This window comes from Alexandromys fortis, unplaced genomic scaffold (genome assembly GCF_014885135.2).
Source record: "Alexandromys fortis isolate MF-2015 unplaced genomic scaffold, M_Fortis_MF-2015_v1.1 scaffold_101, whole genome shotgun sequence".
Taxonomy (NCBI): Eukaryota; Metazoa; Chordata; class Mammalia; order Rodentia; family Cricetidae; genus Alexandromys; species Alexandromys fortis.
Window position 1 is genome coordinate 4,426,352 of NW_026067983.1, and position 26,526 is coordinate 4,452,877.

The 26,526-nt window shown below is 44.8% G+C and overlaps 1 protein-coding gene across 1 annotated transcript; it reads right to left on the reverse strand.

Annotated features, from left to right (window-relative positions):
- Positions 1 to 16,095: 16,095 nt before the first annotated feature.
- On the reverse strand, positions 16,096 to 24,210 carry Lsmem1 (leucine rich single-pass membrane protein 1). Its single transcript, XM_050158659.1, has 3 exons — positions 21,592 to 24,210; positions 19,778 to 19,906; positions 16,096 to 17,260 (listed from the first exon to the last, which is right to left on the reverse strand). The coding sequence occupies exons 1-3, from the start codon at positions 21,716 to 21,718 to the stop codon at positions 17,130 to 17,132; spliced, it is 387 nt and encodes a 128-aa protein (XP_050014616.1). The 5' UTR covers positions 21,719 to 24,210; the 3' UTR covers positions 16,096 to 17,129.
- Positions 24,211 to 26,526: the final 2,316 nt, after the last annotated feature.

Below are 26,526 nucleotides of genomic sequence, written 5' to 3' on the forward strand. Positions count from 1 at the left end.
TAAATCAGCCAATCTTTTTGAGATGTTTAAACTAATGACATTTTAGGGAGACCCTCTTATGACAAAATATCTATTTGCACATTGGTTATGACATTTTATGATAGTTTAAACATTTTAGCTAATGGAAAATCAGAAAGAGGATGTTAATCGATTGTTAAATATCCCAGGAGGCTTCTTCCTTCAGTCTTTGAGTATGGCAGTGTCCCTCTTTATCCTCTTTCCCTGATCATATAAGATGAACAAAGCATATTTGTATGCAAATATTTTAATATTTGTGTTTGCAGTGAAATAATCCTCTTGTACACTGTAAAGATTTGTCACTTGAATTAGTATAATAAAACACCAATTGGCCAGTAGCCAGGCAGGAAGTATAGGTGGGGCGACCCAGACTAAGAATGATGAGGAGAAGGGTGGAGTCAGAGAGTCACCAGCAAACACAGAGAAGCAAAATGAAAATGCCCTACTGAGAAATGGTACCAAGCCACGTGCTTAAACATAGATAAGAATCATGGATTAAAGTAAGTGTAAAAGCTAGTTAGTAACAAGCCTGAGATAATTGGCTGAGAATTTATAATTCATATTCAATTTCCAAGTTGGTTATTTGGGACCAGATGGTGTAATCAGAAAACATCTAATTACAGTATCCAACAACAAAGTACAATACTTCATAATTTCTCAGAAAATAGCAATCAACTTTTAATTTTTTCAAAGCCATAAAAAGAAAATTCTTCAACTTAAAAATAGCATACCTTTCTCTCTCTGCAATACAACCTGTAGACAAATGGACATGTATGCCCAGTACTAAACTAGGGAGGAAGACTTTAGCAAGGTTAGTTATCAGTGGCAAAACTAGGGATAAAAAGAATTCCTGAAATTCGGTTCTCCCCTTTACCTACTCTGAAGGCCCTGAATAGAGTGAGTGGTCAGAAACTGGACTTTGCAATAAAAAAGAAAGAAAAAAATCTACACAAATTTCATTTCCAACCATTCTGTGTATACAGCTCTGTGGCCATCGGAAGTTCTTCCTACTGACATGCTCTGTAAAATTATGGTGATGAAACTTTGTGAGTGTGTGCATGTGTGCGTGTGCAAGATAGATTATGCATAATAAAACTAATAGCTATAATGGTTGAAGAGGGTGCTCCCTAAGAATTATTCTTACTTTAAGGTGATGTTCATATTAACTTAAAATCGATGCAATAAATATGTATGTTGGGTACAGAGATTGTTTTGAATTTTCCATATTGTTTATGCAGTCAATGACAAAAATGCAGCCTACAGCTGTGCACTTGAAGGATCCTGAAGACTGTCCCGAAGCTATGAACAGCTATGAACAAAGAGCTGTCATTGTCTGCTTGGAACACTGTTTCTTTGGAGTTCTAACCTGCACCTGGCTGATACCAGCCTTGTAAATCACGAGTCTCTTTTCTCTCTCTATAAAAGATAATTCCCATATAACCTTGACAATGACATCATAATTTAGGTAGTCACTGTCAAAAAAAAAAAAAAAACTTGCTCAAAGTTTTGTTCTTTCTCAGAATGTGCCAAAGGAAACTACGGGCTGCAGGCAAAAACATTTGTGGAAAACTCAATCATTTGACAGTGTCCAGGTCACCTCAGGTCTTGGTGGTTGTTCAAGTTAATGTAAAGATAGGTCATTTACTCACAGCTTCAATTTCTTCGTTATGAATAGCTTTTGCAAACCCAAAACAAATCAATATCATTGTGTGCGTATTTTTTTAAAAGCTGCTTTGGTCAATATTTTCTCCAAATTGTCTACATTTCTTATCTAGCGGGATCTTGATGGTTTTAAGTCACCCTCTCTCCACATGATCCTACATGGGTATTCATTTAGAGTGCAAGAAGTCAGTTCAAGAGATTTAAAATTCAGCATCCTGCTCTTGGGGAAAAAAAAAGAAAACGAGTTCAAATGGCAAGCAAAAGGAGGAGGGCCTCAAACCGCTAAAGCGCTCCCTAGCTGGAGAAGCCAATCAACTTTGCTCTTCGTGGGTACCTTTGCTCTGTGCATGGCGCTCAGCTTTTCGAGTACACTCACTCATTGATGGAGCATTTCCTGAACATTTGCTGCTTTAGCTGGTGCTGGGACACAGCAATCTGAGGAAGTAGACATGAGAACAGAGAAGTACCTAGCTCCAAAGGACCATGGCCCCCTGAACATTTACATATCACCATGGCCAACTGTAGGACACTCACATATCACCATGGCCAACTGTAGGACATTGACGTTCACATATTATGCAGACACTGCCCGGTTTTGAGGAAAGGAGTAACACCACGGGGAACTGCATTTCGAAAGCATCAAACAACCACTGTTGTTTTGAGACTGGGCCAAGCTGGGCCTGGGACTCCAGGTACCTCCAGATAGGAGGCCACTTCAATAATTCACACCAACGATAGTGGGATTTGGACCAGTCTGTTTACTAGAGGCTTTGAAAAGTACTTAGGCTTGCGAGACAACGGCTTATAAGGTGTGAAATAAGAGACCAGATGGGCTCTGTGTTTTGGGGCTTTGCCTGAGCTTGTTGAAGAAGAGGATTGCTGTATGCTGAGATGAGAAGCCCAGGGCAGGCCTGGGAGTGATGGAGGGGCTGAGTGTTGACTATGGGACGCTAAGGATCACTGGACTTTGTAGAGAAGTTTCAATAGTTATAGGCAAGAATCCGAGAGTCTGGGTTTAGGAGAAATACCAAGGTGAAGGATGCACTTAGGGAACCCTAAGCGAGAAGATAGCCTGGCAGCAGTGAGAATGCGTGGAATTGCCTAGGACCTGTGTGTAGGTAGAAGGAGATGAAGCCAAGCGCCAAGTCCCGAGGAGCTCCCACCTCTCCACACTCACATTTCCTGGGTAAATTCACCACAGTGATGGATCGAAACCAACCTTTGCTAACTTTCCATATTTGCTCTTTCATGTTTTGCCTATTAAAACTCTAGAGTCTGAACTGTGCAGAGAATCCTCTGTTAGTTCATTGCCTCATCTTTTCAGAGTGATGCTTACGTAAACAGAGATATTAAGACCCCTTTGACCTATTTTGACTCATTTCCATAGTGAACGAACCCGGAAGCAGATAAGATAACCAATCTGACTTCTTCTCTCCTTTGTGAAATGGTTATTAATCCTTGATCAGAAACAAAACGGCACTGCCCTGTTTTATTTTTATTGGTTTTATTTCCCCAGAGTCTAAACAGACTTTTGGAAAATGGTTCCAATGTTCGAAGAGGAACATTCCAGTCCCTTCAAGCTGCAAACTGCCCGAGGCTAATGATCTTCAGGGTGGACATTTAATGTACCATTCTGGATAGTATCTCCTCTTTAAGTTATTTGAGAGGCTTGGGTTAAGTATTAGGAAAAATAACTAAAAGCGAAAGATTCTGCATTGCTTTCAGCATGCCATAAATACAGCCACTCCTGTGCCACTGTGGAGCACGCAGACACACACTGCATCCTTCCTGCCATCCTTCAATTCTCAAACTAACATCTACCTGCCATCCTTCAATTCTCAAACTACCGTGTTTCTCGAAACAATTGTTTGCCTGTGCCACATACGAAGCCTTGGCCTTTGGCCTCCTCTTTCCCACTAGGAAGGAACCCATTTGATTCTGAGCAGCTTCAACTCTGGCTGCCACACTGTTGCTTTTTCTTTTTAAATAAAACCCTTTTGTGTATACCCAATAACTATTCCTCTACACACACTGGCGTCCTTACCCTTTAAGAAGTGTATGTGATACACACACCTCTTTTACACTGAAGGATGTGGACATTAGTACCTGCCGTAGAGAAGCTGAGTGGTCAAGATTAGTCAGTATTTTTATTTCCTTATCTGTTTCTTCTTAGTCTAACCCCAGTCTGCGACATCTCCTTAACTCTGAGGAGCAACAGAAAGCAAAACTTCCACTGGCTCTTCCTCATGGTTGCCAGACCCAAACTTCACAAAGAAATCAAAACCCCGTGGCGATAATTAGATCCATGCTGCAAAGGGGAGTTCCAAATTTCACAACTCTGCCTGAAAACACGTGTCGTTTAGAAGTTTCTCGTGTCTCTGGGCCAGGGCAGACTTCTCTGGAATCCAAACTGGTGCCACAACTCATCAGCATTCTGATTAGGAGCCGGGACCATGCAGGGGGATTTCGGGACATCGTCCTTTGTTTTCTCCATCAGTTCTCCCGAGGAGTAGCAAGGGAAAATGAGCGCAGGCTCCAGAACAGGCTTCTGCAAAGGCTAGGGCTTGGCTCATCGTCACCCCCAAGAAGGACTTCAACAGACCCCAGCTACCGTAGGACCATGACCCAGACATGGTTCTCTGCAGCAGCCTGGGTGTGGATGTCACCATGGCACCAAGTGGCGGTGCAGGCTATCCAGATCTTTATGGTCCCAGCAGCAGCAAAGCCCTCGGACACCAACACTGTCCCAAGGGGTGGCCCAGACCAAAGAAATCCACATGGTCCTCATTGCAACAGGAACCATGGGCATCAACAGAGTCCCTGGCTGCAGTCGGTTAACAGACCTGGATATGGCTCCCAGCTTCAGCCCCGGCCCAGACATCACAATGGCACTGGATTGCTGTACAAGACACTTAGATCTGTATAGCCCAGATACAGCATGGCTCTTGGGCACCAACAAGGTTACAGATGACTGATCAGACCCCCGGCAATCACACAGCCCTTGGTTGCAACAGGAGCCTCGGACATTGACTCAGGCCTTGGCTGTGGTAGGAACATGGATCCAGCCTTGTCCTTTGGCAGAAGTTTGAACCCAAACATCACCATGGCCCTGGATGACTAGAAGGCCCATGCCTCAACCTACTCCTCACCACCTACTTCTCTCCAGTTCTGCCTCCTTCCACACCGCCAGAGCCATTCCGCTTCTTTCTCTCCCATTTCTCCATCACAATTCATCAGTCATAACAGGGCCTGCTCGCCTGGTGCCAAAAGACGCTAGGTGGGCCCATGGATATCTCCCTACCAGCCCAGGTCTTGTGGACCCGCCTGAGCCAAATAGCATCAATCAGGCCATGGCTGTCTTCCCACCAGTCCAGGTCCTGAGTACACACTCTTAACATTAAGTTCCCAATGGGGCCTTGGGTTTCCTATATAAAATTATAATAAAAATGACCACAGTGATAGCTCATCATATGGTTTAAAGAGATTAAGGGAAGTCATACAAAAATACCTATGAGGTACTCAAGGTGCAAAAGTCCATTAAACAACCCTAGCATCAGGGAGTCCTGAATCCATCCTGATTTACACATTTAGACACTCCCTTCTCCATCCACACCAGGGTGAGGCTGAGAGAGTACAGCAGTGTTGCCATGAGGTTTCTTAGATGACAGGAGAGAAAAGAAGGCGCCCTCAGCCAAGATACATGAATGCTAAGATGTACACAGAGGATATTTTCTGATCCTTAAAAGATTTTTTAAGCCTGTATTAGCTAGGGATTCTACTGCTCTGATAAGCACCTTGACCAAAAGCATCCTGCGGAAGAGAGTTTATTTCAGTTTACGATAGTGTATCGTGAAGGGGAATCAGGGCAGGAACTCCCGCAGAAATCCTGAGGCAGGACGAGAAACAGAGGCCATGGAAGCATGCTGCTTACTGGCTTGCTCCTCCTGAGCTGCTCACTTCTTTTTTTCTTTATATTATATATCCCATGACCACTTGCAGTGGGTAGCACCACCCACAATGGGCTGGGCCCTCCTACATGAATCATTAATCAGGAAAATGGCCCCGCAGGCTTGTTCACAGGCCAATCTGACCGAGACATTTACCATATGACATCTTGATATGACAATGGTTCCAACGGAGCTAAAATTCTCCCCTCACGTCGCCGTAGCTCTCACAGTGTGCTCCTGTGACACTTTACTCACAGGTGTGGAGGGATACAGATGCTAGCAAACCTGCTCTGCTGCTGCTCTACGGAGGGCTCGCACACACAACCGTATAGACTTACCCCCCAGTACACCATTCTTGACACGAAAGACAAATGCCTGTGTTACTGGCTTCTGGACTTGCATGTTTTTTTTTTTAAAGCAGTCTCACTGTGTAGCCCAGGCTAGCTCACCTCACTGTGTCCAACATCCCAAGGAGATGGAATTGTGGGCTCACGCCACCTCACTCAACTTTATAACTGTGTGCTATAGTCTCTATTGTGATTTAAGAGCACAGCCTTGCACTTCCTTTTGTTGTTCATTTGGCTGTTCACTCTGTATTACTGCCTTTTAAGGTCTATGTTAAACAGCGGAGAGAAGCAGCAGGTGCAACCGCTGGAATACAGAGACGCAAAGTCTGTTCTGCCCAGGAGTACAGACTCAGTTTGACACAAATGATGTGTTCCGATGCGGAAGCAGTTCCATGGACGTTAGCAGTCACAGGACCAAAAAAAAAAAAAAAAAAAAAAAAAAAAAAAAAAAAAGAAAAGAAAAGAAATTACAGATCAAGGCAGTTGCCAAACACGCTGTTGGGAACGTGGGGCGGGCAGGCTACAGCAAGGCAGGAAACACTCTGCCATTGCTTTCAGATGTTATCTGATGGCGTTCTCAGCCTCTACATATCTGATGCTGCTATGTGTCTTCTTGCGCTGTTCAGTTCACCGTGTCCTTGTCGGTAGAGGCTGGGAGACAGCCCAGCGCTGCCACTGTCGAGCCGCGAGATCCGCTCTTCAGGATCTGTGCTACCAAAGCTGGACCGTGGAATTTTCCATAGGGAATTACTGCAGGAGGAGTGGGAATGGGACAAAGTGTGTTAAACAAAAATAAAGGACAGTCCCTGCTTTCGGCTTAGCTGCAAAGGCTGAGGGCAGGGAGGGGAAAAAGAGATAAAATAGGAAAAGCAAGTCGGCACACATCCAAGGCATTTGTGCAGGCCTCTCAAGAGACAAAGTCGTCCTAACGCGTCTTAACAATCACTATTATCTTGTAGCTTTTGAAGTTCAGAGAAAGTAATTTACAACCAAGTTTAGAGAGCTAGCAGTTTTTGAACTAAGTAAAATATTATATATATTATATTTTATATATTATATATTACGTAAGCCATATATAATATCATTCTGAGTCTGTTTCTCCACAAGGTGGTTCTATCTACCTTTTCCTAGGAATAATTGTGAAAGCAAGACCCATTAATTTTAATTCTCTCTATTGAGTCATAAAAGTCCCCAGGATTAGGAGTTGCATTTAGCAATCCCAAAAATTTAACAGATAATAAGTTTAAGAAACTGCTGAATCTTAGGGAAAAATATTCAAGAAAGAAAGAATTTCCAGGGAAGATTACAGCTGTTGCATGCCTGTCTGACAAAGTAGAACTAAAAACCGCCCAAAGAATCAACAACATGGGAGAGAAAAGAGCCTGCAAGCTGCTCCAACGCAGCAAAGTCCCGCTCTGTCTATCCCGTGCCTGCTGGTCCTTGCCAAGTGAGCACCGTTTTCAAGGCTGCCTTGTTGAGGAAACCCTTGGGCAAGCAGTCACATGCTGATCCAAGATTAGGCTGCACGGCTCCTGATGGGGACTTTGAGGTTTCAAAGATCGTGGCAAGCCCTGAGTCTCTCTCCCTCTTCCTGTTGCCCACAGATCCAGACATAGAACTCTTAGCTGCTTCCCAGCACCATGCTCCCTGCATGGTGACAATGCATGAAACCTCTGAAACCGTAAGTCAGCCCCAATTGCATGTCTTCTCTTGGTGTCTTCACAGCAGAAGAACACTGACCAGACACGAATCCTCAAGCTCTAGTTGCCTTTTATGAAGACACACTGGCTTAAAGTCCAGAAGATGAAGCCCGATAATTGCTTCCGTTTATATATTCATCGCTACGTATGAATATATACACACATAATATACACACATGATAACATACATAATATACACACATAATCTGGGTCTTGGATTTTTTGTTACTAGTATAAAAATATGTGCATTCAAAGGAAATTTAACTTTGATATTATCTCCATTTTACAAATTTTGAGAAAGTTTTTGGGTTTTTGATCACTTTTGTTTTGAGGAATGGTTACTTTAAGCAAAAATAAATAAATATAAAAGTTTTCTATACCTGTTTTATTTATCAGGGGAAAAAAAATCGCTCCAGACCACAAACGTCCTGGCCCCAAAGAAGCACCCTTCACTGTAGTTTTGAACTCCCTTGCTTGAGCTGCCCTTAGGAGGAATAACATTATCTGTCTGGGTGATCACATCATTGTGTTCCTGACTCTCAACCAGCAGGAAATGTCAGCTGGATCCCAGTATGAAGGGCTCCTTTGCTTCCCTTGTCTTTTGATCCTGCCTTAGTCCTAGGAGCAGTAAGCATATATCAGAGAACCCAAGTATGTAGCAGGTTATACCCAAGGTCCTTGTAAGAACACTCTGTGATGCCCACAGCAATAAAATCATCCAGTGGTTCACTTCCCGGCATATGTCTACTGTTAAAGCAACATGAATAGCATTAATATCATCAATAATCATAATCAATAACTGAATCAAAATGAAATCAGTGGCCGTGTCCACAGTTCATATATGTTATACTTTATAATAATCTAAAACCTGAGAAACTAGATTCAAACTTTGAGTAACTAACTCCATATCACACAATACCAGGTTAACTCATGCCCTGTCTGGATCAGCCACTAATCCCCTTCCCATAGGCTGTGCACTGCAAAGTAAAGAGAGACAGGAGAGGTGAGAAAACCCAAGGCCACTCAGATTCCTGTGTTCCGTCTAGGTTAGAAGACGTGACTGCCGTCTCATAGGTAAAGGCCTGCGCTCTGAGAGTCTATGTGAGTGACGTGCCCAGGACCACACGCGAGGTAGGGTTTCCGCTCAGGCTTCCTGCCTTCTAGCACCGTCCCTCTGCTTCCTGGGGTCTGCTTCAAGAAGCAGACACTGAATGCAGACTCTGGTGAAAATAGAGGCAGCTCTCAAAGGTGAGTGTGGGCAAGAGAGGCGGGAGAGAACAGAGTGTGAATTGAATCTTGACTCCTGGGGAATTGTGGGACGTGTCGAGTGACAGCTTTTGTGATTGTTGGATAGACACTGCTGGGAACCTTTGGCTCTTCCCATCTGCCGTAGGCAGCCCCAGCTTCCGGACAAAGCCTTAGGCAAGGATACACCAATGCTTCCCAAAGGAAGTCTGACAAAAAAGTTTTCCAGTCAAAAACATTGGGAGGGTAAACACGGGGGACTTCAAATACTTCTAAAGAAATCTTTAAAAAGTGACAATATATTGGTAGTTTTCAAAATTCATTATAACCTTGGAAATAATAATTAGTGGGTCTTTTGATCTCTACTTAAAATGCAGTGATCATCAAGCAAATACGTCATTCAATGTTACTATGATATAGATTTTCTAGGCTACAGTATATTTCAGTTAAAAGAGTGATTGAATAGTTATTCTAAAGAGTTAATATAAGCGCTCAGCAACATCCTGAATTCCTGGCTCACCTACTTAGGAGTGTCTGCGTCTTTTTCCACACAATCCATAAAAGCACGGTACATATTACTTGCTGTCTGCTGGGTGTCTGATGGAAGACACTACAGAGGAAACCAGCGAAAGCAAACATGCATTAACTTTAATAGGTATTTCTTTTTTCCTAAATTGGCAGCTATGACTCTCTGCCTTCCTGCCAGGCATGGTCACCCACACCCTCTAATCCTCCACTCAGGGAGCTGAGATGGGGGATGGCAGCTCCAGGTTATATAGTGGTTTCTAGGCTCGCCTGGCTACACAGGAAGATCCTGTCGCAAAGATTGGGAGGGTGTGCTTTGACTGCTCAGTCGTGGGCCGAGTGAACATCTTGTTCATCTAAACCTCACAAATGACAGGACAGACTTATTTGCTTAGGGCAGACTCTAAACCATCGTAAAAGCATGCTTTCTCAAGTGTTGTCTGTGTGGGGTGGGGAGGGAGAAGGAGAGGGAGAGAGAGAGGGAAGAAGGGACAGAGAGGAAGAGAGTGGGAGGGAGGGAGGGAGAGAGAGAGAGAGGGAAGAAGGGACAGAGAGGAAGAGAGTGGGAGGGAGGGAGGGAGAGAGAGAGAGAGGGAAGAAGGGACGGAGAGGAAGAGAGTGGGAGGGAGGGAGAGAGAGGGATGGAGAAATGCACAGAACTTTTTGTGAGAACTTCTCCTTTGAATGTAATATCTAAATTCACTAAACCGAGTGCCCAAGGGCTCCCCGTAGGGGAAAGGGGAGATCTGGGAAACAGCCCTCACAACATCCAACCTTCAATCTACTCTATCGACAAGATTCATAATAAGGGGGAAATAAAAATATCTAGATAATGCACTGCTCACACTTCAAGAGAAAGTTGGGGTTCTCTGTGTGATTTCCTCTTTCTCTGTATGATTTCCTCTTAAAGACGCTTCTCACAGTAAGACAATAACGCCTGTTCCGATGCGCTGTGAGCGGCAGTGCTGGACGCCGTCTCAACCCTGCACGGACGAAGCTGTGAAGCTGGAGAGGCGGCCCAGTGGTGGAGAACACAGCTGCTCTTGCAGACGACCTGGGTTCGGCTCCCCGCACCCACAGAAGCAGCTCACGGCTGTGGATAGCCCCAGTTCCAGCAGGTCGAATGTTGTCTTCTGCCCTCAGGGATACCACACGTGCTCGCACTTACACAAGCAAACACTCACACACACACTTAAAGAAATCCAGATGTGATAGCACACACCTTTCATCCCAGCCAGAATGAGCTATGTAAGAACCTATCTCAAAAACAAATGAAATATGTCATCCTTTTGGAGTTTATAAAACCTACTGTTAAATGCGATGCAGACAGTTGAAGTTTTTCAACACTCATAACTTTGTGACAACTCCCTGTACTCAAGTTACTTAAATTTAAGTTCTTCTCAAGAATTGTCTTTTTGCCTGTGAACCACAAACGACCAGCACGGCAGGAAAACAAACAGCAAGGGTGTAATCGTAGCGCCGTACCCTGGCAATACCAGTGGCCATTCTCTAAGACCCACTCAGCAAGAGGGAAACCATGCCTGGTGCTGGAAGCCTAGCCAACGGCTCAGGGCCGGTGAAGTCATGGATCTTGCAGGAGAGCCTACAGCTGCCATTTCACTAAACCAGCATAGTCCCACCCTACAGTCTAAACATCTGTCCTTGTGCCCACAGATAAGGGTAGTCCTTATCTTTGCAACAGGTGGAAACCATTACAGAAAACCATCGCCAGTCAAAATGCGCAGGGGTGGAGCCCAACCCCAGTGGAGAGGGCAGACAGACTGTAGGAACCAGAGGTCATAGAGTTTGCGGTGGGGTTGTATCTCCTAGGAATGTCAAAAGCTACGCTCAAAGTCTCGCCCACGTAACTGCCTGGGAACTGAACAAGGATGCCAGTAATGGAACATGACAAAGAGGACTGGAAAAGCCCAAGGCCTCAACCCTACACAGAGAATCACAGGCAACTAAGGGACGCTAAGAGAAATAGTCTTATTTCTAACTGCTCATCCAATACCAAAGCATCAGCTCTGAGAACATATGTATGAATAACATTTTACAGACTAAGATTATCACAATGGGGAATACACACACACACACACACACACGCATGCACACAATGTGTGTGTCACAACAGTTAATGAAAAAGAGACTGTGAATTGGAAGATAATATGGCAGGTGCATAGCAGGGTTTGACAGGAAGAAAGGGAAGAGAGAAACGATATATTAACCTCAAAATGTAAGAAAAATGAAATAACACAAAATTTTCACTTCAAACGAGCATAATAAAATAAAGAAGATGAATTATAATTATTGAGCATGTTATGTTTAAAAAACATCATTAAACAAAATATTCACAAAATAAAAAATTGTCCTTTAAAAAGTTTGCTAAACAAGATTGGTACTATAAGGGCATAAAGGATGGGATTACATTAATGCTGATACTAATGTTAAAATTGTATTTTTCCCAACATTAGATATTTCACTGACAAATGGAGCTTTGAGGATTTTCATTAGAGCCTAAAAATAATAGATGAAAATTTGAAAGGATAATCTAAGGTTTAGCTACTGCATAGAAAGCATATTATGGTGGTGATGAACTCAATTACCTTTGTATGAATAAATCATAAATAGTGTGTGTCTTAAGCAGCATTAAATTAAATATGTACTCAAAGTTTGGCAACTTAATCACTTTTTACTTCTTTTGAAAATGGATTTTTTTCATATAATATATTCTGATTATGGTTTCACCTCCCCCAGCTTCTCCGGGATTCGCCCTAACTTCTCTCTCATCAGAATCCACACCTTTCTGTCTCTCACTAGAAAACATATAGGCATCTGGAGGACAATAATAAGATAAACAGAAAGAGAGGAGCCAAAGGAAAAGCTCAAGAGAAACATGAAGATGGAGAGACTCGTGTTCATACACACAGAATTCCCTAAAAACGCAAGCCAGAAGTCATAATATATGCGAAGGAACTCTAAGGTTTAAAGATATATCATCAAATCCTTATGAAACAATGACCCTCCAAAGATGTCTTTTGATTTCATTTTGTTGGTCATCTAATGCTGGGCACCGGGCCTGGCTTTAGGAGTGGTTTGTATCCCCAGTGAGACTGCATTGGAGGAACTGGTGTTTTTATTTGAGCATGGTTACCAATTAGACATAGCCTCTGTGTTAAGGATAGGGGCTGTGTCCACTCCTCCTCTCGGCGCTGGGACCCTGTCTGTGCAGACACTGCACGCTGTCACAGTCTCCGTGAGTTCATCCGTCCTGCTCTGTGTAGAAGGTCTTGTTTCCTTGGCCTTCTCCATCCCCTCTGATCTTGCGATCTTTCCACCGCCTCTTCTGCTGGGTTCTGTGTGCCCTGAAGGGAGGGTTTTGATGGAGACATCCCATTTAGGAATAAGTATTCCAAGGTCTGTCTTTCTCTGTTCACTTTGTCCTGCTGTGAATTTGTTCTCATCTAGTCCAGGAGAAGGCGTCTCTGATAATGTCTGAGCATAAACTGATCTATGAGTATAGTAGAACAAAATTACAGGTCATTTTACAGCTACTTGATTTTTTTAGCAGAATGATAGTATTTGGTTTTTCACTAGACTATCTGGTCTTTGGTTCTTGGGTACCCAACAGTATTACGGATGCTCCCGTCTCGTGGAGTGGCCTTAAATTCAGTCAGATAGTGGTTGGTTACTCCTACAACTTTGTGCCACTGTTACAGTAGCCAACACACTATAGATCACAAAGACTTTGTAGCTGGGCTGGTGTCTACCTTTCTCCTTTGGAAGCATATAGACCTCCTAGCAGTCTGCAGAGGTTTATGCTGTAGGGAGGCACCATCTCCACCTTTCCACATTCGACAAGTTGTGTGGTGCTGAAGACAGGGCCTTGCTGCCAGTTTATGGAGAGTAACCAATAGCCTGAGATGTTCCGTCAAGTTGGCAGCTTAATCTTAATTCCTGATGGGTTTACTTGTGTTTGGGGGGGGGGGAGAGCGTTCGTTTGTTTTTGTTTGTTTTGAACTTATTTCGAAATAAAATTATTGACACATTCCTAAAGCAGAGTAATGATGGATTGCTTTTAATAAGTAGAACAAGTAAGTTTTTTTTTAATTAGTTAAGTAAACTAAACTGAACTGAAATAAAATTTGTATGTTCCAATAAAATACAAGGCTCTCTCTTCAAAAGCTGAGTTGACATGGAACGGAATAGTGAACACGGCAAAGTTCAGTATGGCGCTCTTCTTAGTGAGTTCCTTGGAGTCTTCCCCAGCGCACAGGGAACACGGACCTTCCCAAAGACTACTGTTGTCCAGAATGGAAGGCCACAGTAGAATCATCCTATACCAATACTGCCATCTGGTGGTTATACTGGTTATAACACTATGCAGCTCGTTGACTCACAAAAACTAATTCCAATAAAGTAAAACTGAACTTCATTCCTTGAACTTTACTTCGTAAGACATAAAGTTCCATCTAGGACTGGTGAAATATTTAAACAATCCCCAGAAGCTGTGGACAACTGATAACCACTCTCAAATGAAACCGTGTTTCATTGACTCCCCATCTTCCACAGTAATGTATTTCATTTTGAAAGGGAATGATTTGATGCCCTGAGCGGGACATTTATGGTCCACGGTTTCTCTATTTACACTATCAAATATAACAAGTGTCATACGGTTGGCATTCGTTGACTGTTTAAACAAGCCAACCCCAGTTGTAAGCACGTCACTTTCATCGGTACTTAGAATTTATAGTGTTGTCCCATTTACAAATAAGGAAAGAGGCTGCACAGTTCATGCACAGCCACCAAGGAGGATGGAAACGGAAATAATCTGACCCTGGGAGCCATGCTTTTGCCTTACTATAGTACAAGAGGAAGTTCATTCTTCTTCTCCCATGTGTGCTTTATCTATCTATCCTCTTGTTTTTCTCTTTGCATAGGAAGAGTCATATCCACACGCTGAAATTATAAATATTCATATAGAATATATTCATACAGTGATAGAATTGTTTTTGACCTCATTTCTGCTTCTGATGTTTCTGACATTCCTTTCAATTATAAACCAATTCTTGCCTATACATTAAATGATTGCTCGTTAGAATAAAACATTAAAATAAGTCGATATCCTTTTCAGGCAACCTTCATTCATCCATCCATTTGTTCAATGAATTTGCTTTTATTAGTTTTATATTACACACTCCTGACAAGTGATGTCTCATTCTCAAATCATACCTAAAATATTTTTTTTCAAACTTAAGGAACTCCTCCCAGACCTGGCTCATTCACCATGCAGAAAAACCCATCAGAAACAACTTGCTGTCCAGTCTGAACTACATACGTTATTCAGTCAAGCACATACATATAACATACACACGGTTTTGGTTACATAGCATCTGTCCAAACTAAGAAAAGGGTGAAAGTGTGTCTCCCCTGGTCTGCTTCAAGCTGCTGAGAATCAAACCCGCTTTCTTACCTGACTGCGTCATGGAGTTCTAGGTCTGAGTACTCCCTGCCCACATGCATCTTCCAGGCTCCACAAACATTAACTTCGCTTTGTGTGAATCCAGACACGGAAACGGAGTTGGAGGCAAAGAAGGCAGGCTTTCTGGATGGCTGCTGGAGCTAACCAGCTAAAGCTTTATTTCCTAAAAGCCTCCATTTTTCTTTTTGAACAGTCCTTGGTCAGCGGGCTTTTCTTCCAGCGTTAACCTTCATTTAGGCAGTCGGGTTTATAGGATGTTTTTCACCTGTTGAGAACTGAGAGCTCGTGGTGCAGTATGTAGGGGTGTCTTCACCTGGAAGAACTTGCCGCGGGCATGGGAATGGGTGAAGTCTGTCTCTAAAGAAACAGTGCACTCACTGGCTGCTCTCCGGGCGATGGTAATCTTTGAACGGCTTACGAAGCAGGAAAAGGGCTTCAGAAATGGCATAGAGTGTATGTGCAAAGGAAGAGAAGAACCATTGCTGTGTTTACTGAGGACCTTTGTCATAGCAAATGCCATGTGCTGGGGAGCAGCAATTTCCAAAGAATTGACTGACAAGCATTGCCTTTAAGGTCCCCTGGGAATTAGACACAAAAAGAGAAGCTGTAAGTCTGTAGTAAGACAGTTACCGCAGTGCTGGTTGGGGAGCAAGATCGTCAGCGGATTCTAACAGAAAAGGAGTGTGGGGTTTGATTTGGAAAGAGATTGAAGGACGAGTGTAAACATCCCAGGAGCTAAGGAGGGGTCTGACATTTTACCCAGGCACACACACAAGGACAGGGTGCCATGGTGCCATACGTCATTTCTCCTGTGCTCATGGCTGCCTCAACCATCACAGGTACCACACAGCTCCTGCTATCGGATCCTGTGTCTACGTCACAGCCATTGGGCTGGAAGATGACTCAGCAGTTAAGAACCACATTGTTCTTGAGGAAGACCCTTGCAGGGAGGTTTGCGCCACCTGTAAACCCAAAGTAATGGGATCCAATGACTGTCTCTGATCTCCAGGGGCACCTTCACTCATGTCCGCACAGACACACAGACACGCAGTTAAAAATGAAATTGTTTCTCTGGCATGCAGAATACTTGCATTTTTAATTATGTGTATACATCTTCCAGAAAACTTGTATTCTCTGAAGACAGGAGCCTGCTGAAAAGCCAGCCGCTGTGCTTTTGTGCAGAGCACCCAGCCAGTACCACAGAGAGTGGTTAGGGCGCTCAGGACTTAATGGCTATCAATAGCTCACTGAAATGCTAGTGGATCTGAACTCTTTTGGGGAAGCAAAAAAATTACCAATTAGAACAGACACAATGAAGTATACCATGCTGATTAAAGGCAAGCGCCACCATCACCACCGCCTGGCTCAAGCATACTTTATTCTTACATGCTAAAACAAGAATGTTCCCAAATACACAATGTTCTACTCTAATTTGGCAAAGACCACACACACCTAGCCAGTTTCTTCCAAGTCATCAGCAAGATACCAGTTTTTTTTCCATGACAAAGCTTAACAGAGTTTATAAATCATGCATAAATAGACATTATTGTCTTTTCCCACGGATGCATGGGAGAGTCTCTAGAACCAGATGGTTATCACAAAGAGAGCTCAGGAGACAGTCGTGGACCGTAGTAGGCTTTCTCTTTTGTCCCTCGACTTCAGCACACACACCGCTGCTACCCATGTTTTCCCTGGGAGCAGCAGACAACAGCGCTAGAAAGCTGTAGTGGAAGGGTGTCACCCCACAGAAGACTGTGTGCTACTGAAAAAAGTGACCGCCTGGTTCACCGCAGCATGGGCAGTTTTGCGGAGGCCTTAGGTGTAAGCAGGAATCTATACATGGGCCTGAGGCATCATAGACCTCACTAGGACGCTGGAAGTCTTCTCAAACACGCTCATTTTAGGCAGTTGCACGTAAAGGGCTGAGTTCTCTCGCTCTTGATTCCTCTCCACGCTACCCACCCACCACCCTAACCCCACCAAAGCTGAAGCAACCGGTTAGCAGGATATCAGCCTGAATCTAGTTCTCCTCTTTCTCCGGCTGCCGCCTCTAAACTCGTAGCGATCTTCATCCTTGAACTGGCGGGTGTCAGAGCGGATCTGCCGGATCCACCACCTGAAGAAGCGCACTTTCTCAGTCCTATGTACTTCCGGGGAAGCTGAGAAGCTCCTGCTATCCGTGGTCACTCAAGGGGAAATCATTTCAATTCCGTTCCGAGTCCAGTTGGTTGAGCCGCTTTACGATCATGCTGTTGATTCTCTTAAGGTCGTCTATGTCCCTTCCCTCAGCCATCAGTCTTCTTGACACGTCCTCCATCTGGTTTCCTGTCTGAACTTCGAATGGAAAGCCGACTGTTAGAGCAGGGCCAGCAGAGGGAGCCCTGTGAGTGCTGAGCATCAGCGAATCCCCAAGCCTGCTGGAAACTTAGTTCTCAGTGTCATCTCCAGGACCTTTCTCAGGGATGGTTTTCTCTGTTATCTGGAAAATGACATTCTCTGGGCCCCAACACCTACCTCTACCTCCATACACATGAACATGGAAACACACTAACATATACACACATACATACACACTCACATAAAACATAATGAGATTAACATGTCTGACCCAGGGTGCTCACTTGAACAACAAAAGTATGCATTGAACTCATGCTTCCCCATCTCTTGTCTGCCAAGCTTTGGGGTTACAAGTGTGCGCCCTCTCATCCATCTTAAAGACCCGCTCAGTCCCTCCCCTCGCTTCCTGGCCTCACCGTAAAACACTTGAGAAGAGCGTGGTTCACAGCCCCAGCACTCAGGAAGCAGATGGGAGCAGATCCCACACACCAAAAGAACCAGTGAGACCAAATCAAAACCCAAAGCAGTTGGTGGCACACAACCTTTAATTCCAGTGCTCGGAAGACAGAGGCAGGCAGATCTCTGTGAAATCAAGGCTAACTTGGTCTACAAAGTTCCAGGACAGGCTGCTACACAGAGAAACCTGGACAGGGTCCTAGGTCTCATTTGGGTACTACCCTAGAGGGGTGACCAAAACTGAGGAAGACTCTACTGCGTATCTCCTAGGCAACCTTTTAGAGACCCTCCCAAGTCCCCTCCTTTAAGTTGTCTTTTGTTGCGTGTTCTAGCGGAACAGCAGAAAAGCAGCTGCCACACCTTTGATACACGGTGGTAGCACAGACAATTCCAGTAAACTCCTTGCGCACCAAACTGCGCCAGACTGCAGTCAGCTCTTTGGTCTGTCTGGGTGGGGCGAATAGACATTTTTTTTCTTGTCTCCATAGGAAAAAATTAGACAATTCCCCTTCTTACACACCCAGCCTCAGACACCGAAAGGAGTCTTCTCACAACCAACAGCTCCACCTCCTCTGCTCCTAAAGGATCTTAAATAGGAAGCATTGCAAAGACGTGTTTTGTCTCTCATTTAAAATGGCTGAAGGCAAGGCAGGCTGGTGGTGCAGGCATGCAATCACAGAGCTCAAAAGGGTGGGACAGAGGATCTCAAATTCAGGGCCAACTTTGGGTACGTAGTGAAATCCTATCTCAAAAAGAAAAAAAAATGTCAGCTACCATAAGCAAGCAGAAATGGCAGGAGGGAAGAAATAAGCTACCAGTCCAAATGGTGTCAAACACAAATACCCTCCCTGGGGCTGAAGAAGGGACTCGGGGGTTAAGAGCACTGGTTGCCCTTTCAGAGGACCCAGGTTCAATTCCCAGAACCCACATGGCACCTTACAACTATCTGTAACTCCAGTTCCACGTGATCTGATGCCTTCACACAGACATACATGTAGGCAGAACACCAATGCACATGAAATAAAAACTGAAAAGAAATATAAGACCCTCCCTATCCCAAGTTGCTTATAGCTTTCTGTGATATGGGAGAAAGTAGCAATAACTCCAGATAATGGTATAAAAGGGTCGCCTGAGAGAGAATTGTGGTGGCTCTGATGGAGGAGCGCATGCATGCATGGACGCATGCACATGTGCACACACACACATGCACACACACACATGCACACACACACATGCACACACACATGCACACACACACATGCACACACACATGCACACACACATGCACACACACACAAACACACACACACAAACACACACACACAAGCACACACACACAAGCACACACACACATGCACACACACACATGCACACACACACATGCACACACACCCATGCACACATCACAGAGAGGCAGCTCCTCTCCTGCTCTCCAAAGCAGACAGGAAGCTGACATGAATCTGCTTAGGGGTCTCTGCACTGAGGAGCAGATGTGGGAAAGACTCCTTGTCACCAATTAAGGGTATGACATGTATCTCCCAGGCCAAGAGCAAACAGGACAGGAACCAGCACCAAACAAGGAAGAAGTGGCCTACCCTCACTTCCCCAGCACTGACTCTGGCCATTAGCCTGAGACCTTGCTACTCTGAACTGATACACTGATATACTCTGGGGTGGTACACAAATGAGAAACCATGAGGGGGAGTGTAAAACCTCAGGAAATGTATGCTATGTCTAAATGTAATGAAGACATCGACGTACTGAGTAAAGAAAACTAAAATTAAGCAGGATAACTTGAGTACAGCTTGGAGCAAATTCAAAGCTTATATAAATATGTAGCAGAAATGGCCTGACCTTGTGGGAGCACGCTGTGGACTTGTGCCCAAGGACCCTATCCAGGAGCAACAAGGTGCCCTTGAGACACTGGGTCTCTCCCAGGCTTTTGCTGAAAACTGACTGCCAGAAAGTGCTTGCTCACTCGAGCAGCAGCAGCTAGCTATGAAGTCAGCTACAAAGGACACACACACAAATAGAGACAAGCCTGCCTGAAGTACTCACTTATTAGGAAGATGGCAAAGAACACCAGAGCTAGGCTGACCGTCAACATCAGGAGCAGTCCCACAAAGAACAGACCACGTCTTCCACTTCCTGGGTGCGTAGCAGTGTTTGAGATTTTCTCCTCTAACGCTAATAAGAGAGAAAGCGACAGAATCTCGGAACCACACAGAGAGATGTAGTGGCACCCTTTTTCCCTGGACAGCCCTGGGATGTGACTTCTGCATTAGGGGTGCCTTTGGAAGAGCGATTTTGGAACTGTTTATCTTTCCTGTTAGAATTGAGAGAATGAGTAGGCTTCGGCTGTGTTCTTGGACATGTGTGGAAGGATCTTTGCAAACTGTTAACTGTGGAGTAGAGTGGCTTGAATTATTCTTTGGAGAAGGAATAGAAAATTGGTGGGAACTCAACTGCCCATCCCCTAAGTGATCTTAATGGAGCTGTATAGGATGCCTTCCCTGTGTGGAAGACCAAACACTGTGTGGTGTCTCTCAGGAAATTGCTTTTATTATCAGAATAATCACTTAGGTCTGTATCCATTAGACAAAAAGAGCCCCTGGGGTGTTTTGGTTTCTTAAAGCTATTTCCAAGATAGATTTGCTCTAGGGGTGAGGCTCTCTTCTCAGCACTTGGTGCTGGGAATTGCCTCTCATTAGCTACTTTGCAACTCTTAGGTGCCCAATAATGCTCAGATAAAGTTGAATAAGAGCTGCAAGCCCCTGGGGTAGGGAGATTGCTGGATTACATTTTATATTCTCCTCCTCTCTGAATTGGTCCCACACATTGCACTGCTTGATTATGTAACCAAGTGCATCTCCTGTTCCATCCTCTCCACAGCTTCAGCCTCCTCAGCAAAGCCACACCACAGGCTGACAGCAACGCCCACTGCGATCAACAGACGAGGATCTGAACCCGTTGAAACAAGGACAAAAGGAAGAACTTGGAAAAGACAGAGGGGAATGATGGGTAGAAAACTAAACAATTTCGAGCGCTTGTGAAGCAAACAGCAAGTGTTAATACTTGTGTTCGAATACTCGTCAGTTAAACTAGAAAGGGCTGGGGCCCTGGGAGCCTGAGAGGCCGGTTTCCAACACTTAGGGTGCAAGATACACTTTGTGTTCAGGAGATTTTCGTTTCGCTCTCACGTCCCTTCTAACACTTTAATTGGGCAGTTTGTAATCAGTAAGTAGAAAATGAAGTTGGCTCTTTGCACATCAGAACAATAACGGTTTTATTTATAAACTAGTAAATGTGTTGAACATTGTTCTCAGCATTCTCTGCTAACACAAGGCTCCTGGGAAGCAGAGAATATAACGAACCTAACCATGGTCACCAAGAGGCGCAAAAGCTAAGAGGGACTGAGCAGGTCCTGGGAGGCCAGGTCTGCATCCTCCACCCTGCCCCGTGACAACAACACTGTAGGGGTCTTCCCCAGGAGTTTTAAAGGGAAAATCAGGACATGAGTGGGCGCCTACTAAGGGGCCGCTACCAGGAACTACCTCTCATAGCCCAGGCTGACCTGAAACGTGTCCCCCTCCTGCCTCACCCTTCCCCGTGCTGGAATTCAAAGTGTGGGCCAGCGGGCCTGGCTTCTCTCGGGAATTTTTAAGTGTTCAGATCTTGCCAATAAAGCCAATAATCCTTTGAAAGATTGGGAGCATAAAACAAAAGGCTGTTTAAACAGCATTTCTAGGGCTCAGGGATTGCCGAGGACCACCCTGCCCCCGCCACAGGAAACACACCCAACTGTGTTCTTGATGTTTTTTAGGAAGTCCCAAAGCCGTGGCAGCCTGAAACACTTCCAGGATCATACATACAGAATAGATGTTGCGATTCTGTCGGACAGAGATTGAGTTTGTTCAAGTCATTTATGGAATCCACAACATAGAGCTTTCCTTCTTCATGGATGCCGTGAGGCCCAACATCCCGGGAGGAGTGAATCATTGTCCCTGAAAGAAAATGCCACCATCAGGAAGAAGAGGCACAAACCAGAGCAGCAGGAAGACAACAAATGCTGTGCTATGGGTCTAAAAGGGCTGTGGTTAGGAGAAGTATGTCCTCAGTGGGCCACTGTAGCAGCTATTCTTTGGCCTCTGCTTGCCAGACTCGGAGGTGCAGTTAGCATCCAGCAGCTCTTACGTGTGTATCTGCTATGTTCCCTCCTCCTGGGCTTCCAACTTGCCTCTTGTTTTCCCTGGGTCTGATTTTTTACCTCATAATTGCCTTTCAAAGGGTGTCTCTCTTATCAGATGATTCTTAGTTCGACATGCTTCAAGTCCTTTGTGCAAAAACACGACTTACAATTATAAAGACAAGGCAAGTTAGCCAACAAATGACCATAAAGACGGGCAGACAGACCTATAGATAGCTACAAACCCTTCTACGTTCCTAATTGAACACAAAATTGCAGTCTTGGGGCCTGGCAAGATAACAGGACTTGCCACCGAGCCTGACCACCTGAGTTCCGTCTCAGAAACCCCTGTGGTGAGAGGAAAGACTGGAAGAGACAAGCTGTCCTCTGGCCTCCGTTTGCACGGCACTGCATTCAGGCATTCCTCCCGCATAGCAAAAATAATGGGAAAATATTAACGGTCATGTTTGTGCTTTCTTCAGATTGGCATGAGTCCTGGCCCCCGGATGTATCCTTTAGCCATTAGGTGCTTGCTGCGGCTTTCCAGGACAAAACCTTAGCAAACACAGGCACTAAAGAAAGGATCTGCCACCAGGCTGGGCATGGTGGTGCACTCCTTTAATTCCAGCACTCCAGAGGCAGAGGCAGGTGGGTCTCTGTGAGTCTCAAGGTCAACCTAGTCTATAAAGCCCAGGTCAGCCAGGGCTATTACACAGATATGATTATTATTTTTATTTTCTCTGCCTTTTTATTGATTTTTTTTTTTTGCTTGCATGTGTGTATGTGCAGCACATGCATGCCTGGTGCCCAAGGAAGCCTGAAAAGGTAGCTGGATTTCCGGGAACTAGAGTCAGGGACAGCTGTGAACTACACTGTGCGGGCTGGTTAGATCTGAACCCAGGTCCTCTGCAAGAGTAGCAAGTGCTCTAACAGCTGAGCCTCCTCTCCAATGCTTAAAGTCAGCAATGTACAGCCCTGGCTAGCCTGGAGCTTTCTCTGTAGGTCAGGCAGGCACCTGACCTCACTCCACCACCGCCCAACAAGAGAGGAATCTTGATAGTTCTGGAACCTGATCTCTCTATCTGGCTTCTGAGAAACTGAGATCACTTATGTAACAAATACTTTTCCACCTGAGGTTTATGTGCAAATATTCTTTCACAAGAGCACACTTCCCCGCTGAAAACCCTGAGTAGACTGGGCAAGTCTGCAGCAATGCCGCTTTGATGCATGGCTGAGAAGAGGATGTTTCAGTTACAAAATGCTTGCTACACAAGCATGAGGTCCTGACGTCACATCTGAGCATATAAAAACTGCGTGCAGTGGTGCCGTCTACAGCCCCAGCGATGGGGATGGGGAAGACAAGCAGATCAGAGGGGTTCACTGGCCGGTCAGTCTAGCCAAAGCCGTGAGCTCCATGGTGAGAGAGACCCTGTCCCAAACATAATGTGGAGAGTGAGAGAGGAATACAGTTGACATTAACCTCCTGCCTACATGAGTGTGTGTGTGCACACACACACACATACCACACACACAGAGCACCAACACCACACACACACATACCACACACACAGAGCACAAACACCACACACACACAGAGCACACACATACACATCACGCATACACACCACACACATACAAACATACCACACACATACACCTGCACAATCTAATATAAGAGATCCTGGGCCATTGAAAGATGTGAAGAAAAGGCTTCCAAAACTTAATTAATGACTAAGAAAGCTTTTGTCTTTTTCTTTCCATAAAGTGAGTTAGTGGGTGATATAAGGTCTGAGGTCTAGAAGGCATTTTAGAAAGTCAAGGCAGAGGCTAGAGATGGCTCAGACCGTCTGAGTGAGCACTGCCCTCCGAGTTCAGTTCTTAGTGCCAACGTCTGGCGGCTCACTACCACCTGTAAGTACAGCTCCAGTGGCCCCAGCTCCCTCTTCTGGCCTTCGCAGGCACCTGCACTCACGTGCACATACTTAGACACACAAACACATAATTAAAATAATTCTGAGAGAAAGCAGGAGGTTGTAAATGTTGTGCCTGCTGTAGGTGGCAACAGATTTCTTCCTGATAGCATTTTTCTGAAAAGATTTCTTTCAAGACCCAACCACTGAATGAAAATAACCATAGAGATGGGAGAAACCAAATGGGGGAAGGTGCTAATACAGCCATAGAGAATCTGGGGGGAAAGTATCAAAAGTGAAAAAACCTCAGGGCTGGAGAAATGGCTCGCCTATTAGGGAAGCTTGCTGCTCTTCCAGAGGACCTGCATTTGGTTCCCAGCTCCCAGCACTGAGATCAGGCAGCTCACAGCACCTTTAACTCCAGCTCCAAGGGATCTGGCCTCCTCCTCTGGCCTCTGTGAGCACCTACACACATGTGGCTTACACACACACACACACACACACACACACACTAATAATAATAATAAATAAAAAATGTCAGAGCTGGAGAGAAGGCTCGGAGGCTAAGAGCATTGCCTGCTCTTCCAGAGGTGCTGAGTTCAATTCCCAGCAACCACATGGTGGCTCACAACCATCTATGAGATCTGATGGCCTCTTCTAACATTATATACATAATAAATAAATAAATGTTTAATTTAAAAAAATGTCTTTAAAAGAACAAAAGTCCAGTGATTGCCCAGTGGCACCAACAATTTCGTGGCACTTGTGTAAACCGTGTCCGTGGATCCCTAGCTAAGAAACACCCTATGCTCAGAAAGTCATACACTACTTGTAGTTTCCGTCTTCCTGAATTTCTAACTGGGAAGAATGCGCAGTGCTCTGCATGCATTGAGACAATGCCAAGCATGCTAAATATTGAAATGATAGAAGTTCAAGTATATTCCATGGAGCGATCCTAAGGGAATGATTGACAGGATACAACTGAAAGCAAAAGCAGCAGCAGGGGTGAAAGTGCTTTAGCGAGCAAACCTCACCTCTGCGGATGAGCCCCGCCCGCCAAGTGCTGATGGCTGCCTAGCCATCCTTCTACAGGAGCTCTCTGTCTCTTCGGCTCTGTAGTCCTTATTATCCCAAACATTATTTTTTTTTGGACCAGGAAAATATAAGCTGTATGTGTCAGGTGGTGGGATCATTGCTGCAAACACAGCTTCTATTCTGGGCATGGTAACGGAGACACAGTTCGTTTCTGAGTCTGACTTAATATCCTCAGGCTCCAATTTCACCCTCTGGAATGTCACTGCTGTTGCAAAATACAACAACAACAACAACCAAACAAGCAAAGAAAACTGCACACAAAGGAGAGGACCACAGCTAGAAAAATCATTGCTAAAAAGTCCTATTTTCAGAGTAACAGTCCAGCTAATAAAATTTACTAGCCTTGCTGCAGACTAAGAAAGTGATGCCAAGAAATGCAAGGGACGGAGAGACAGAAGGCACTAAGCCTCACAGCCTGGATTCAATCTCCTTCATCTGGTTCAATGAGAAAGGACTCCTGCAAGTTTGCAGGTTGTCCTCTGACCTCCACGTGAGCATGTACCCACTTCCAACAACATGCTCATAACTTAAAATCTGTAATAAATTTGTAAGGATTTTTTTTTTTAGCTAAGACAACCCAAGTAAATAATGGATTGCAAGAAAATCTTTACAGTGAGCTCAAGCCCACGTCAGTAGATGTCTTTCAATATACCTTCTCAGCACTGAGCCATGGAAGAAGACAAACTAGCAAGGAAAACAGAGTTAGGGGACGCAGGGCTCCTGAGTGACTCTGCTAGTAAATGGTCACACGTCTTGAAAACCAGAACCCACAGCTGTTGACCCCGCGGTTGCTATCTTTGGCAGCTGGAACCAGGGCAATCGGGAGCAACCAGCAAGGCCAGCGCAGAGTGTCATTACCCATCAGGTGTCACACTAACCTGGCCCTCCTACGCCACCCCACCGTGCAGATCTACTGACTCACCAAAGCAGCAGCCTTTCATGGAAGCCTTTCTAATCCTGGAGCTGAGACGTGTAAGTAATCTCGTTTTCCTGTGCTCTTGGTCACGGCTAACAGCTGAGCCTTTTGCCATTTAATAGCTGCTTGATTTTTTTGACCAATAGATATTTTGGCAAATGAAAATAGTCTCTGAAAAAACAAGAATCTGCACTTCCCCTGCACGTGTTGGTGTCCAGACAGAAAAATAACTCACACCACATTGCACACTACAAACTCAGAATACCATTGAGACTGAATCCAAAGCTTAACAAGATGCTTTTGTTGAGTGAGACAGGGCCACTTGAGAACGGCACTCCTGAGTTCACTCTAGTCAGGAAGCAGTTTTTAAAATCAAGTCTACATCTTTTCTAGGAGAAGTCAGAAAGCACAGGGCCATGCAGTGAAAACCCCTAGGACTCAAGAATCGTAGCTCAGTCTCAGGACGGAAGAGCATGCAGATTACTTACGAAAATGTGAAGTGACTGCTCAGTTGCCTGGAAAAGACAACTACGCGGGAGCAACGCCAGCAAAACTTTCTACCGTTTCTGTCGTTTGATCTTCTGCTGCATACAAGGGCTCCCAGGAGGCCCATAAACCCAGCACATAATTGGTGGGTCTATATTTAGTGTTAACTTAGCCACGCAATGCAAAATTCCCTCATAATGTCCGAGAGTTTAGA